The 16,099-nt window shown below is 39.8% G+C and overlaps 1 protein-coding gene across 1 annotated transcript; it reads right to left on the reverse strand.

Moving 5' to 3' along the window:
- Nucleotides 1–2,807: 2,807 nt before the first annotated feature.
- On the reverse strand, nt 2,808–3,240 carry LOC115764838. The gene is made up of 3 exons (XM_030708087.1): nt 3,181–3,240; nt 2,973–3,129; nt 2,808–2,917 (listed from the first exon to the last, which is right to left on the reverse strand). Exons 1-3 carry the CDS (start codon nt 3,199–3,201, stop codon nt 2,808–2,810), a joined length of 288 nt encoding a protein of 95 aa, XP_030563947.1. The 5' UTR covers nt 3,202–3,240.
- Nucleotides 3,241–16,099: the final 12,859 nt, after the last annotated feature.

A 16,099-nucleotide genomic window follows, 5' to 3' on the forward strand; every position in this document is an offset into this window, starting at 1 on the left:
TTTTTGATGGTGCCCACTGACAACAATAAATTACTTTTGGCTTTAAACGAAAGCCATTAGCATAAAACTCGGCATCATCAGTAGGAGTAGGGACAACAAAAGCCAACCAGCAGCATCCTTTTAACGCGTATTCTAGGCGTATGCGCAATATTTATCTGGCTCGAATTTTAGCCGACAATTTGCCAGCACTTACATGATTAAACTGCGTTGCGCTTGTTGGGCGAGGCGAACTTTTCAAATATGTGAACCTTTTAATTAACTCGCTTGGCTCAAAGTGCGCCGCCCACTTTATTTTTAATATACGCACACACTCGCTCTCAGCCATGCATAGCCAAATATTCTTTTTAGCGCGTTTTTATTAAGCGGTTCATAATTTCATGCAATAAACTTGCTAATTGCGACACGCTCGCTTCCTTTCTTGGCACTCAGCTCGACGTGCTGCGCCGCCCTTTCTGTGAAGTGGACAGCTAGCCAAGTCTTGAACCCACAAAAGCTGCCAACAAGAAAAACGAAGTGCAACTTAGATTTAAGAATCGCCGAAAATGAAACACACTTTCAGACTCATAGCTGCTGAGCTAAACTATCTGCAAATCAAATGTGGCATACTAGATATATAATCACAAATACACCATTTAGTGCGCCGACTTAGTATCTGTTCTAGAGATGAGACTATATATATATATAGTGTGAAAATGCGTATTTTGTGACAAAATCATAATACTTCCAGTAAGGGCATAAGAGATCCAAAAGCTGAAGCGCAGCAAAAAACGAAGAGGACAGTGCCAGAAAATTAGTTGCTCCAAAGTGTTTTCCGTTTTTAATATTTCCTAGAACTTGGTAAAAAGTTTATGCCGGCCACTTGGCTACGGCTCGTGCTTGGTCACTTGCTCAATTTCCGTTTTTAATTAAATGAGCCATTAGATTGAGGCTGCACAATGCTATTGCATGCTCTTAGGCATTCACACACACACACACACACACACGAACATGCACGCATGTGCACACAAGTGCATGTAAATTTTGGTTTAACCAGCCGTTTGAGCCCGACCTGGTTATGTTTTCACATCGTCTGCTAAATTGCGCGTAAACTGCGCGCCAGTCGGTTTAAAACTTTAAAATTAATTTTCAGGCTGCTTTTGCATGGATGCTCCAGTTCAGTGTTTTAATAGCTGTTAATATTTATGAAGCCAACTATGGAAAAGTGCCAACAAACAAACAAACAGTACGAACAACTGCTGCTGCAGACCAGCCGAACACAATTGGCACGCATTGTTTGCCCAATAAGCAGCTGCCAATATTTAATGATGTTATGGCCATTGCATTTTGGGTTCGAGGGTGTTAGCCATAGTGTTCAGTGTTAAGTGTTCAGGTTTCCACGGGCATCAAGTGCCTTATAATTATTGAATAGCTGTGCAATTATTATGTGGAGCTGCAACAAATATAAACGCAAAAGTTGCAAAACTTTTTAATGCAACTATCGGTTGATGCGGCGCAAAGGCCGCTACTGTTCCCACAGTAAATGAATAGCTTTGTAAGTTGAGCTCATGATAATTATTGCTTCTATATATGCTGATAATGCCAATTTCATTGAGTGAGCGCTTAAGTACTAACAGTCTGAGAAAGAGCATGGCAACAGCGTGGAATTCAGACTCTTATATTTTACGCGTAATACAAAGCGACAGCCACCCACATCTCCTCCCATTCAGGGTGCTAATGGTATTAGCAGAAAGTAGATTGTAAGACGACAAACGTGGAAGAATGAATGGCCTTTTAGTACCATCAGCCATGAGCATTCTGACAAGGTAACCCGCTCACTGTCAGCACTCGCACCATCGCTTCCGTTTAGAGTGATCCACGCTTTTAGGGAAATCTCCAAGGGAGATGCCTAAGCCCATACAGAACCAGAAGTGTCTTGATGTTTTTTGCCCAAAAAGAAACCTATCCGCGGTTTCTAAAAAGTTAAAAAGATAGTTTTTAGACAAGATTGCTAGTCCTTATATCGTAGAGCGCATACTATCCTTGCAGCCATTCGGCTTTCACCGATAGGATAGTTCAGTTATTCAGGAAGCATTCGAAGCCGAAATTCAAAAGTGACAGAGTGTGTGGCTTCGCTAGAAAGTGTTCCAGAGCCTGACTTATAAACACTATTTACTTGCGGTATGCTGAATGAGATGTGACAAAAACCGATGCGCTGCTGAATATGCTATTTATGATAAGTGCACATAACACAGTAATATTAGCTGCATACAGGGATCAATGCCAAAGACGAGGTGCAAGAGCATATTTTACTTATTCGGGAGTAGAATGTGGCATGTGGCATATGAAGGTGAACGGCGCCAGGTCTTCCAGTGTCCTGTTAACACATCAACTCAAAAGCGGCTCAGGTGTTTATTACAATAGATAGCTTATACCCCAATCTAGAAATAACAGATATCTTGCTATTAAGCTGGACAAAAGACTGACTGGGCTTCCATATTAATCTCTAATAATAGCTTATTGTCCTTATAAGCTCATTATGTTTGCATTGTAAGCAAGTACTATTCTGAATACTTACATACTATTCTGAATACCTATATTCTGAATAATTACTATTATGAATATTAAAACCAGGAAGGTACAGTCAAGGTCGTCTAGATGCATCTACGGCTTTGTCGACAGGTAAAACTATAATCTCATGGTTCTTATATAACAAATACTTTTATTAAAAGTTGCTATTATTAATGGATGCTAAAATTGAACATTTTTAACTTAAGTTTTTATCTTACAGGTTTTATTAAAAACTGAAGTGTAGAAAATAATCAATTATTTTAATTTATGCACGTTACGTAACATACAAATATAAATATCATCACATCCAATATAACCAAAATCTTCAGCAGGTTGAGTTGCATTAAATGCATTTGCCATATATTGACATCTGCAGATAAATGTAAATAAGTAGCTTTTGTTTGTTGAAAAGAAACTAATCTTACCATCTTGTTGGAACCGATCTTGCAGTAGCGACAGTTTCAGCTCCGGAACCATTTCCCGTTTGTCAGCTAGTGGATAAGCCCAGCTTACAGTGCCAGCAGCATAACCAATCTGATCGACGCGATCTATACCCATTAAAGCTATCTCTAACGGAGCTGTCTGTGATGTTGTTAATTAGTATTCGCCTTTACTTTACGCTTTGGCACATACCTGCACCAGAGACACGTGCATTGTTAGCGATAACAGAGCAGAGATAACAAGATTAAAGCAACACCTCAACATGCCTTTCGCGAATGATGGACTGCTTCCACTTACTTAGTATGATTGCACCGATGTGAAATATTTTTGGCCAACAGCTGTGTAAATATTTGAAACAGCTGCGTTGCCACAGACGATGTAGACTTTGTATTAATTCGAGTAGGTTTCTTTGTTAAAAATTTTATGAATTTTAATGATAGCTTATCTTTTGTTGCGTGTTGAAGTTAAGAAGTTGAATCCAGAATTTGTTCAAGAAGTCATCATGGAAGCGGTGTGCTGATAGGCGTTTCCAATTCAGTCGCTAGCCGCAAGGTTGTTATTGCTGTTGGGATTTTTGTTGTTGGCACAACTGTTGGTGTTGTTGTTCCTAGCTGCTGTAAGTTACTCGTTGGCGTTGTACTGCGTTGATCAATGTCTATGCTGCCATCACTATCGGCGACGCTAAAGCTGTCTACCAGATTCAGCAGTCCCTGAAATGCACGAAGAGCTCACAATTTAGCGCCAACATCGATTGCGCTACTTGCATTACCTGTCTGAATTGCTGCCAGAGACCGTCGAGCGTGTCAGTTGCATATTCGAGAGACGTTTCCATTTCATCAAAAAATCCCGACGACGATGGCCTCATCGTGGCTGTTGATGTCTCGGGGCTGGTACTGCCTTTGCGCTGGCTGACAGGCTTCAGTCTTGTAGCGTCTGCCTTTCCGCCAAAGTATCGGTTTAGCCCACTTATTGCTCCGCCTAGGAAGTCATCGATAGTACCATCATTCGCTGGTGTTGCTGCTGTGTTGCCTGGCAGCTCCAAGAACATGCCGCCGACATTATTGCCAACGAAGCACAGCGAACACACCCAGATTAACAGTCTCATGTTAATTTTAATTACAAGTGCAGAACAGAATTTGCTGGCTCGTGCGATAGCCGTCCGTTGTATGGCCCAAATGTCTAATGCTTGGCATAGACATTGAAGTTTTGTTCGAGCCTTGCTCCGGTTGTCAATAGATAACGACAATGGCACTAATTGAACGCAGCTGTGCAAATGTATGCCAAAGTCGAAGTATAATTGGCAACGTTATTTGGAAAAGTCAAAGCAACACAATGAGTACGGATATTCCAGAATCACGGATGAAGAAAGCGAATGCACCTGCTCATATATAGACTCAGTGTTGAATTCATTACCTAACCACTTCCCCTATTGCGCTTGTTCAATTTAACAAGTCGTACGGTCAATTCGTTGTTTCTCTTGTCTTACCCTAGAGTATGCAAAAAGGGTATAATGAATATGACCAGGTGTAACAGGACAAAGTAAGCGAAGCCTCTCATAATTATCGGACATTTTTCCATCTAGAAATATCTTTTCTTTCGCAGATATTTATCTTTTATTATGATAAGCTAAACCGACTTTTTGTCCGCTTAGAACACACAACTCCCGCTTTAATTAACCTTGAGATACTTGAAAATATGAAAATCAAACATGGAAATACTAATTTGTTAACCGATCGCTTATAAAGAGCTCTATGACATAAAATTCCGATGCTAATTAAAGTTTGTCATATATTGGAACAAAAGCTTGCTAATAGCTCGAAAATAGCTTAAGCTTTTTAGATGAACCCATGCAAAGAATTACGACAATACTTCTAAAACTTAGTTTATTAAATAAAACATTTGTCTATATATGTATGTATTGATGAATATACTAAAGACGCCCACAGCCTGTTACAGGGTATCTGCTATTCGGGTACCTTTGACTTAAGAGCTCATCTCTGTTTTTTATTATTTTTTTGTGTATAAAACATACAAAAACCGTCTTTTTCAAATTTAAAACTATTTTTAAAGAGTAGCAATTGCCAACTAGCAGATTTAATAGTTTTTGCGAACTGTGCAAGCTAATACAATGTAAAACATTAATTTTTATATGGCATCAATATCGAGATGGGGAAATACAAATTCGATTTTAACAAACAAACACTCGTATCGAAACATAGGGTATCTAGGGATACACTAAGTATATGTGGTATATGTGGCATGGCCTCCTCCAGGTCTTCGCACTTGCCTTTCCATAAATAACATTAATTTTGTGATCTCTCTGTGTCTGGCTAATTGCCACTAATGCCGTTGTCAGCCATGCTTATGCGCCACTTAACATTAAGAGAGTGGTGGAGCGATGAATATGACATCAGGGCTTTGATGTGACTTAGACAAATGCATGAGATAGAGCCTGTGAGATGCATCCCGGCTTAAGCTTTGGGGTGTGCCGACAGCGGCTCAAGTGCATCGAATTGTAATCACGGGAAAGGCATTCATTAAATCCAAGCGTGCAGCCAAACGTTTTAATTCACTCACAATAAAGCGGCAAGTGGCAACTGGCAAGTAGCAAGTGACGGGGCGTATGATGGACGAGGGCAAGCGTAAAAGGAAATGCAGTTGACATGTAGAACGGCGAGGGGTTAAAAGTGCAATATGGCCCTGAGTGAATGGCGCTGATGTTTGAGTGAGTTTCAGTTCATATGTAATTGCATTGATGCTGCTCATGAGCTGGCGTCAGCAGCTCGTATGTCAAACAAAAGGAAATTGTGCGCGCAAGTGTGTGTAGACTAATTAAACGATTGGGCAGTAACATTGCACGCTTTTTGAACCTGATTGCTTTTGATGGCATTCGCTCGAGCAAATCAATTGCTCATAAACTGGCTGCAAATACCTAATAAAAACTAAACTCAACAAGAATAAAAAAAACGCAGCCAATGCCAGAACATGGCCCGCGGCGCCTGCTACTGATCTATGGTGCTGCAAGTGTCACATAAAATACAACCGGAAGCATCAAAATGCTGTCAAGTCGCGTCGAGAGGAGGGACTCGAATTAAGTTGAGCTGAGTCGAAAAGGATTTTCATGGCGCATTGTCGCAAGTCAGGCCCTAGACAGGCGGCTTGGCGTTTAGTTTTTCCCATTGGCACTTTGTCTTCATCAGCTGGTGGCGGTCTTGGCATGGCAGGGGCTTACGGAAGCACGGGTGCACGGTGGTCACAACAAGCTCATCATTGCCATCGACGGCAACATCATCTAGCTCGTCGTTGTCATCATCGTACATTGCTATAAACATCAATTTAGCAGCGAAAATTGGTTTTTTGATAGCTACACACACACACACACACACACACACACGTATAGCATGTGCATGGCATAGCTTCATAGCTGAAGAAAAATTGTTTTTCACGTTAAGTGACAAGCAGCAAAGGCAACGAGAGCTCCGTCTTATTTTTCGTCTTGGCTAGTAAATTTTGTCATGTTAGGGCATTCGACCGGAAAATAATATTCAAAAAATAAGACACAGCATATAAGTAGTGTATATATGTTCTGTGTAACGTATTATTTGGGTTACTTACAATGAAGGGGTTCTGGACATAGCCTAATAGTGAAAGGGATTTAAATAATGCGTCTAGTTGCTAGGTTGCAAGGGTATGTCCTTTGGAGTCCTTTGTGTCCTTTGGCAATACCCCTCAATGTAAATACCCTTACAAAGTCTTTCGCTTGTTAGTGATTCGAGAGATAGAATTGATAAAAAAAAAATATTATTTGTGTCCAATTAAATTGCATTCATTAATACTTTTGAGTATACATTAATTGCAGATGTAAGTTTTGATTTTGGAATTTTATGCTTAAAATAATAAAACCTTATACTTCACATATCAAAAGAACAGGAAATAAAACAACATGGAAACGACTTGTTAGCGCCACATAGCTCATAAAGTATCACAGAATATCAGGAAATGGCGTGGAATTGAGACATCAAAATTCAGCTCAAAAGGATTTGTTAGGACAGCAGCGTGAATGACTAAAGGCAAAAAGTATTAAGAGAATCACAGCAGCAACTAGTGTATGATAGTTTGAAAGCCTTAAGTCTTGACTGACAACAGAAAGTCTAGAGTTGTCTTGAGTAGGGTGACAACCCTCCAGACCTGATGGCAGCCAGAATATTATTCCAAGCCGCTGTCATCAGATGCCAACTAAAGCAGGCATTTGCCACAAGCACATGCACACACATACAAACAGATATAGATTAGTACCTAGACAGACACATTTCAAAGAGCAAGTTGTAAAAGCAGAATGCAGAGTGGAAATTATTTAAATTTATGCCGTAAAAATAAGACCACAAGAAACCACGCACGACGAATGGAGTAAAGTGCACACACATACACATACACGTTCACGTATGTGTGTCAAGTGAAATTCGCTTCAATTTAATGCAAACCCTCAGCAAATTGTCATTAAAAGGGGCACACATAAACAAACGCACACACACACACACGTACACCCAGTTATATACGGGCAGACCTAACCGTAAACAGCAACGCCATTTGCCCGGCCATATTTATGACGTGAACGACAAGACAAAATGGACTTCCGGACGGTAAAGGAGGCAACGCGCCGTGGGTTTTTGCATTTTAATAGACTGACCCAAACGCTGTTAAAACCGCATGCAAAACGCGAAAAATGCTACAGCAAACAGCGAGTTACATGTGTGTGTGTGTGTGTGTATGTGTTTAGGACATTTGCAATGCAAATTTTTTGTAAAAGTTTAAAAATTTATGCCGCTTTTATGGCACCTGCCGAGCGGCGACCTGCGACCTGCGATCTGGCATCCAGGCAGAGGACCCAGAGTCCTGGCGCTAGCCAGACGGGACCAGGAAATTATACACTTACTAAATAGCAAAATAATTTTTGGCATTTGCGCTCCTCATTTTTGCCCTTTTCATTCTCAGCTGCATTAAATGCAAATTTATGCCTATTTGCAGCAAGAAACTGTAACGGAACTGCCTGTCCCCCCATTTTGCTGTTTTCGTTCCATGCAGCCTGCTTGTTAAAATGCCATAAATTAGAAACAGCCAAGCACTTCGACTTCCACATCCAGTTCGACTCCGGGTCGGACTGACAGTAAACGGTGCTGACTGTTCGAATGTTTTATCAAAGGGGCAAGCGGCGCATTGGTAATGCCAAAACTATTCCAAAACTATCGACTCTTGCCCTGTGCATTCGAGCAAGTTGCCGCTTGCCACTTGCTGCAACTTGGAACTTATTGTTGTTATCGCGCCTTGCACTTGTCTGGTACTCTTTTTGCTTGGAACGCGGGCCAAAAATCTCTCAACTTGGCTAAATACAATTTATGGGCTCTGTTTTTATTTCGCCAAAAACTCGACATGTTGCTGTAAAATGAAATATCAGCTCGCAAGTTGGCCAAGAAGTTCTGTCGTTTGACCAAGTGCTACCAAATGTGCACATAATTAGCCAGTACCAGTTGGCGTTTGAAATGTTCTGTTGCCTACTTATGAGCGCCCGTTAGCTGAATATCTCGGATGTCGAGATTATCCTGACAGATATCCTTCAGGCGCGGTTACATCAGCATTTGCTTGAAACGCTCAATAAAACGATTTATGTTGCGACAGTAGAAAACCTCACATTTTTTGGCGCCTGCCAAAATTTGTTTAAGGCACTTTTTGTCCTTTGCTATTCGCTGTGCTTATTATTTAAGGCAGTTTATTTGTGCAACATTGTCTTAACTTGCCACTTGCCACTTGCCAGTTGCTATTTGCGGTTGGTCTTTGAAGCACATAAATTTTGCAGTGGCCAAGGGCAGCAGCCGCAAGCAAGATTTGGTCACAGCTCGCAAATAAATGGTTGGATCATAAATCCTTGGCCGCAATATAATAAAACCATAAGTGCAACATAGCTAAACATGACGTGCAACATGCAGATAGATTGCACAAAAACAGCCTTCTGATGGCCCAGTGTAAAAAATTGCAGCCTGGCCAGGCCACCCATCGAAGCAGCAACAGACGGCGTCACTTGGGCGTAAACGGAGTTTGTGGGCGTGGCTAATGCAAATCACGTCGCAAGCAGCTGCGCAAATGTTGCGGCAATTGCTTGCCCCTGGCATCTGTGCTGTCACCTCTTTTCCCCACAGAGGCGCCTGGTGTATGCTGCAATTTTTGTGCATTCCCGTGCATATTTTATCATTTATTTGCGCTCATTATAAAATATCATTATTAACGGGCTACTACAGCAAATATGAATAATTAGAATGCTGTCGGCAGCTGACGAGCAGCACGTGTTGCGCACACATTTGAATGCGCCCGCAGTGTTAATTTATTTATTCAATTCAATTTATTTAAATAAATAAATATAAATTAAATAAATTGGTTTAATTAAACATTTACCTGACATTTATTGTGAAAACTATCAGTGCGTGAATTACTTTATGATGTCTTCTTAATCAATTACTTCGCTGAGAAAAACAATATTTATTTATCCTATCTGTCATTTGAGAGGTCTAGGTTTATACAGTTTATTGTTGATAATTTCAACACTCAATCAAACATGCCTTTGAATATGTATTTAAAAAAATAATATGTTATATATATTCAACATTAACCTTTTTGTTTGTTGTTATTGTTTTATTTACCTTGTGTTGCTTCCCTGTATAAACTAATCAAATGCAAAGTTAAAGCACAACAATTGCATTATGCAAGTGACTGCTAAATGTAATTGCATAGTCATCATTGAGCATATACAGGAGCGACTGACGAGTAGTATAATTATACCGTATACGCGATATTTTTACGCCAGTCAGCCGCAACGTGAACGCTGCCACTCGCCGTCAGTGTTCGATTTGTGGCGTTTGTGACAATATGTGGGCAGTAGATATGGCAATAACCATGCCCACCGCAATGCCTCCCTTTGCGCGGATGTCATGCGTCACAAAAATCGAACACCGATGCTGGCGACAGGCGCAATTTTGGGGCTGTAGCTGTAATTGCGTTAGGCCGCAACAGCTGGCTGGACGAGAGAGAGTGACGGAGTGAGGAAGTGTGTGTATTGGTGTGTGAGTTAATTGCTATGTTCGAAGCTGGCACACGGCGAAAGGCATGGAGCGCGTTTACATCACGGTCATGTCACATTATGTATGTAAAATGGCCATGCCAAGGCAAAGCGTTCGGATAGCACAATGAACTTATCGCCGGCTTGGACTTAATCAAATTTTGCAGCACAAAATGACAGCCAAGCTAAAATGGATTGGGGCACGTTTTACAGGGAACTCGCTGCATACTTTGGGCCACGCTTCATTTAGCTGAAAACTGGCTGGCAGTTAAGCGAAACGGGCGGCAAAATGTTGAGCTTGGAGCAAGAAGTCAACGTGTTGACACACTTATTTAACAGCTGACCCGCACTCATCAGTCGCCAGGCCAGCCCACTTCAGCCTGCCCCAGCGCGTGCTTCATGGCACTCCAGCATCCCACTTATTTATTTTTTTGTGCGCTGCGCGTTGCCTTGGCTTGTTGCACGCTTCACGCTGGCGCTGGCACGCGGCGCATAAATCAATGGCAACGATCTTTACGTGCCTTGGCCGGCACTCCAGCAGCCCTGGCCCGCTGTCAGACTGCCCACGCTTTGCCATCTTTATTGCGCATTGTGGCTTCCGCTCGCCGGATGTTTGTATGAGAGTGTACATTGCATTTAAGTTGAAAATGTGGCATTAAAATGCATTTCGCTTTCAATTTTGCCTCGCACTTGCGTTATAAGTATTTTCATTAAGAGTTTTCACTTAAGACATTTGGCCACGTTTTATTTAACTCACCTGCGCCCCAATTCGTTGGCAAAAGAGAAAACACTACAAATTATTAATTAAATGTTAAATGGCTCGAAGTCGACGAATGCCTGCTGATTGGCTATAATTACACACACACAGGTTGCGCAATAATATTAATTAATAACCAATTAATTATGAGCTCATTCACACTGATCAGGTGTTTGTCATCCGTGACACTAATTGGCCGCATAAAAGAAATACTACAGAGGGCGACGCCAAGAAACGAAATCAAGTAAAACAATCTCAAAATAATACAAAATCGCCAATTGCCTTAAAAGTCAATGAAATACACATTCAAGAGTACCTCATCAGTAAATACTCTGCATCTAGGCTTTAAGATGCTGAAACCTTTCGGAAAGTCGATGAAATTTATTCGGAAAAGCACGTTTCTGACTCCTATTGTGTGTTGATTGGGTACAGTGTATAAATACTATAAACGGCATGTACTTAACGTAAAATACATTGATTTTATTATTGCTTAAGGATGCTTCTGGCCGAAATACACACACACACACACACTCTTCACAAATTCATTAATTTTAACAAGGCGGACGTCCAGAACAATAACAGCAACAACTTGAGCAGCAGCAATTCGGTTTGGCGACATAAAAACAAATGCATTTACGATTGCAATGCAAATGACAATGCCAGAAATAAAAAATTTTTGACAATATGTTTCTTTTACACTTGGGCACACGAATACCCTGTACACAAATGCTAATAGTGTTCTTATACTTCTTATACTATATTGTTAGTTTTCAACTATACCCAATACCACAATAATAAAATAATGAGCTGGATAATCAAAGAATATATGAATATGTAGTACATAGTAAATCTAATTAAATTTGTTTTTATTTACAGATATATTATAGATACAAGTATTACACACGGTGCCAATGCTGGCCGGGAACACAACAAAAGCCACACAAATTAGCTTAAAATAAGCTAAAATAACAAGTGCATGAAAAAATAATGTAAATTAATAGGTACACCTCATAATGTTAACAACTTCATAATAAATGCATGCAGTTGAAATTCTCAAATGTTTTTTTTCCAGGGTACTTTACTCTGATTTACATGAAGTTCTCTTCAAAGTATGTATATGTGTGGATACATATTTCATAATTGAAGTAGTATACTCTACGCAAGAGTATTACAAAGTGGTGCGTCCGCATGTATGGATGGTAGATGATTTTGCATCCGGCATCCAACAGAACAGAAACATGTGTTTGGCTGACGTTTTTGTGGGGTGGCGTAAGCTGTTTTCACATATACTACTTCCCCCCCTCACAGCCACACTACTAGACCAGCACCCCAGTTTCAGCTTCAGCCTCTGCCCCAAACCTCATACTCGATGAAATGCTGCAAATGCGCTTGTCACTGCTGATCCCTTTAGCTGTTGAATTGCAAATTGTTTGTGTATGGCGTCAGGCGTTTTGTTTTTTGTTTATTTATATATATATACATTTTTTTTTTGTGTTGTGGAACTTGTTTTTCACTAGAAACTCTGTGACAAAATGTCCGCCAATCTGTCACTGCAGCTCCCAATTTTTTTCATGCTGAAATTTGTATGAAATTCAGTTGTAGTTTTTCTCCCTCAGCTGTTGCTGTATGGTTGATTCTACAAATTCAAAAGCACAGCAATTGCAAAAACTTCATAGCCGACACAAAACATTAAACGGCAAGGGTATCTATAGTACCCCCGGAATAGTTAGTCCAAGAGATGAGTTAAGATCAGGCTCAATTTAATGGTCTGCCAGTGTAATTGGAATTTTTAATTGTTTGCATTGTGCATTAAATACTTTGGTATATTCTTTTTTGTTTCCGTTTTTGTTTTTCTTTTTTCTTTTTGATTTGGCCATCAGCTGCATACTATTTGAATTTACATATGCGCATTGCCTGCAACGAATTGTAATTAATTGAAATTGTGTGTAATACTAAACTTTGCCGGAAAATGCAGGCAGAAAATAGATCAATGAGTAACTGCACGGGAATATGTGCGCTACAATGCGTATGTGATTCAGTTTACTTATGCATATATTTGCAATTTCACTATCGTATGACAAACTGCAAATAATGAAATGCAAAGCACATTAATTTATAGCCACGTTTATCTGTTGCAGCTGCTGATGTTGTTTCATTATAAAAACAAAAATCTGCATAAATAGTTACTATGTGAGTGGGTGCATGTCACACTGTCGGAGGACACGCTAAACGAGTTTGATTTTGCCATAGGTTCATGATGTTCATTTTCCAAATATGTTCGATGACCCAGGGCTGTTCGATGTCTATCGGTAAGTGCAATGCACAAATTGCGTGCCGAAATCAAATCCAAATAAAATCAAATTGCAAATATTTATTTTTAACCGGGGCTCAAAATTTCGTAAACTATTTGGCTAGGTGCGCAGCTCTAGAGCAACCGTTCGGGGTTAACTATTTTGTAGCCGTCTCCCAGTCTCTCTTCCCTCTCATTTGGCAAAATTAGCTTCATTAAAATTAATGCGCCGAAAAGTAGACCATTCAAAATTTCAAGCCAACTTTATTAGTGCACACAAACAGACACAATCGCACTGTTGTGCTGTTTGTGTTTATGTGAGTTGGTTATTCAAACAGTTTACGCTGGAAATAAACAGAGGCTTAGGTTGAATGCACATAATAATGTTGAGTCGAAGCAAATTAAAATGAATGATACAAATCGATGTAATATTAATATATTGTCTAATCTATCGCAAGCGATTGCTGTAATATTAATTGATTCTAAATATATATTCATACAAAACACACAGATAAACTGGCTTCTTGAGAAAAGCAGACTACGCAGGAAAAGAATTTTTAAAACAAATATTTTAAAAGTGAAAGGCAACAATCCAACAGAAAATCCCTTTTATTCTTGTTAAATAAATGCCTTTCTGTTGAATACTTTTGCTGAGATATATCTTTTCATATTACTTAAAAATCAAAAAAGGCCTATTTGCTCAAAAATGTCCTTTTAGGGAGAAAAAGAAGACTTGCCGTATTTTGGGACCAAAAACAAATTTAAGGACTTTGGACAGTTGGTATTTAAGGAACCCCTCTGTGTTCTGGTCGACGATGACGCCACTGGCAATGACAATTACAAAAACACACAATCTCGAACATACAGACACACAAGCACATACACAGGAACACGAATGCACAAACTAACACATTAGACGACGTTTCCTTTGCCAAAGGAGCGGCATAAAAGTTGCTTGACTTCATTTGGGGTCGTCGACGTTGCCGACGACAACATCAACAACAAACGAACCAAAAGAAACAGGCAGACAGACAGACAAACAAACAAATAAACTGACAGACATTCGTTTCCGTTTTCAAACAAAACAGACGCCATATTTAAAATTCCAAACGGCGCACAACAGAAACAACAACAACATCAACAAAATCAGTAAGCAAATGAAATAACAGAGAATTGCCGTTTGCGAAAAACTTCTCGCGCTACTTTTCCCAGTCCACGCAGATTTCAATTTGTGGGTCGCGCTTTGATTTTTGAGACGCGGCGACAGGCTCATTGCATGGCCGCGGCGCTTGGGAAATACGCATCCATGCTGCTTGCATAGCGGCTAATTGGTGAATTATTCAAACAAACGAAAAAAAAAGACGAAACAAATGAAAATCTAATCATGCTTCACGGTGCACAACAATGGAAACACAAAAGTTCCGAAAAGCACACGCATCCGCCAATGAAATGCCGCCCACACAGATCAGAATCAGCATTCGGCTTCAGCTGCTGGCATTTGGTATTTGCCATTTATTCATAACGAGCAGGAGTGAAAACTGCTGACCGCCTGGGCGTAATTTCCGTGCAACAAAAATTTAAGATTTATTTCAGATTTGCATGATGAGATATGTACGAGTAGTGGGCTGGCTGTAGTCCACACAATAGACACGTAGGCAAATAAAAATGCCTCCGGTGTTTGTTTTGCTCTTCAGTTTAGGTTGTATATTAAAATGATTTATGGGCTCCAAATTGCTGCACAGGCAGAAGCGTAAAAGTTCTGCATTAATTTCATGAAATATGAATTTCTACAAAAATAATAAAAAAAAATTAACCAAAATTCATCGAATACCCAATGTGTTATAAAGGTCAGAAGAAGGTAAGAGATGAAATCTTGCAAAATATTTTGCAAGTTTGAATGCCAGTTACTTCATCCGTTATCTATCTACAGCCTAGCTGAAGCAAAGGCAACCTAAAAGGCAGGCTAAAAACATATTAAATTTAAAGGAAAGTCTATAAAATATTCTACAAAATCAGCTCAGCATATCATTTCTCTGTATAAATGGTTTGTAACGACTGGCTGACTAACTGGTGACCAACGCACAGCCCTGTAGTAACCTCTGGTGTGGAAAATAGCGAAAAACACTTGTTCACGTTTTCCAAAAACTTTAATCAAGTTCATTTGAGAAGTGTTTCCCACTTTTCGCAAAGTTTACCCCTACTTGGGGGAAATGGAAGTCAAATATTTGGTGAGCGCAGTTTCTAGATTTAACTCATCGCAAAGGATCTTCATGAAAATTCATTTAAGACATTAAGACTACAGTTGTAAGTTTTACTAAACAAAAAATATTTGTAGGATAAAAATCAACCACATGGGTCTAGTGTGTTTTACTAACTGAATTCTTCTATTTTTGTCATTCCTTAATCCTTAATCCTTAATTCCTTAATAATTAAGATGCGCTTAAAAAAATATGAATGATGACCCAAGTATAGCGAATACGGCTCGCAAGTTATCATATCGCAGTGCGAAGGCATTTAAAAAATCTATAAAATAAATTGACCGACAGGACGGGCGCCACACATGCCAATAAAATATTTTATCAGATGTACGTGTTGCTATTAGACGTTAAAGCATCGACACCATTTTTCCCCCCTGGCCAGCACGTCACGCACGCATATCAAATGACGGCGTTGGAGTGTTGAAAGCTGTGACGAGACTAAAAAATGGAGCGACGGCGGGGTGGTGAGCTAACCCTTTTTTATGGCTGGTCAGTAGAGGATCTGGTCTTTGATTATGCGTCGTGCGGCCATAAATTTATATTGAAAGACGTGCGTTGTTAATCAAATTAAAGTGTTTGATTAAATTTTAAATAAAACGTTGTGAGTGACTGCTGGCAAAAAAAAAAAAAAAAACGAGAGAAGAATTAATTTGAGCACGTGGCGCATACACGATATTCAATTAATTTATGCGTGCAAATAT

Source organism: Drosophila novamexicana, unplaced genomic scaffold (assembly GCF_003285875.2).
Source record: "Drosophila novamexicana strain 15010-1031.04,08,12 unplaced genomic scaffold, DnovRS2.1 tig00000870-arrow-arrow-pilon, whole genome shotgun sequence".
Lineage (NCBI taxonomy): Eukaryota > Metazoa > Arthropoda > Insecta > Diptera > Drosophilidae > Drosophila > Drosophila novamexicana.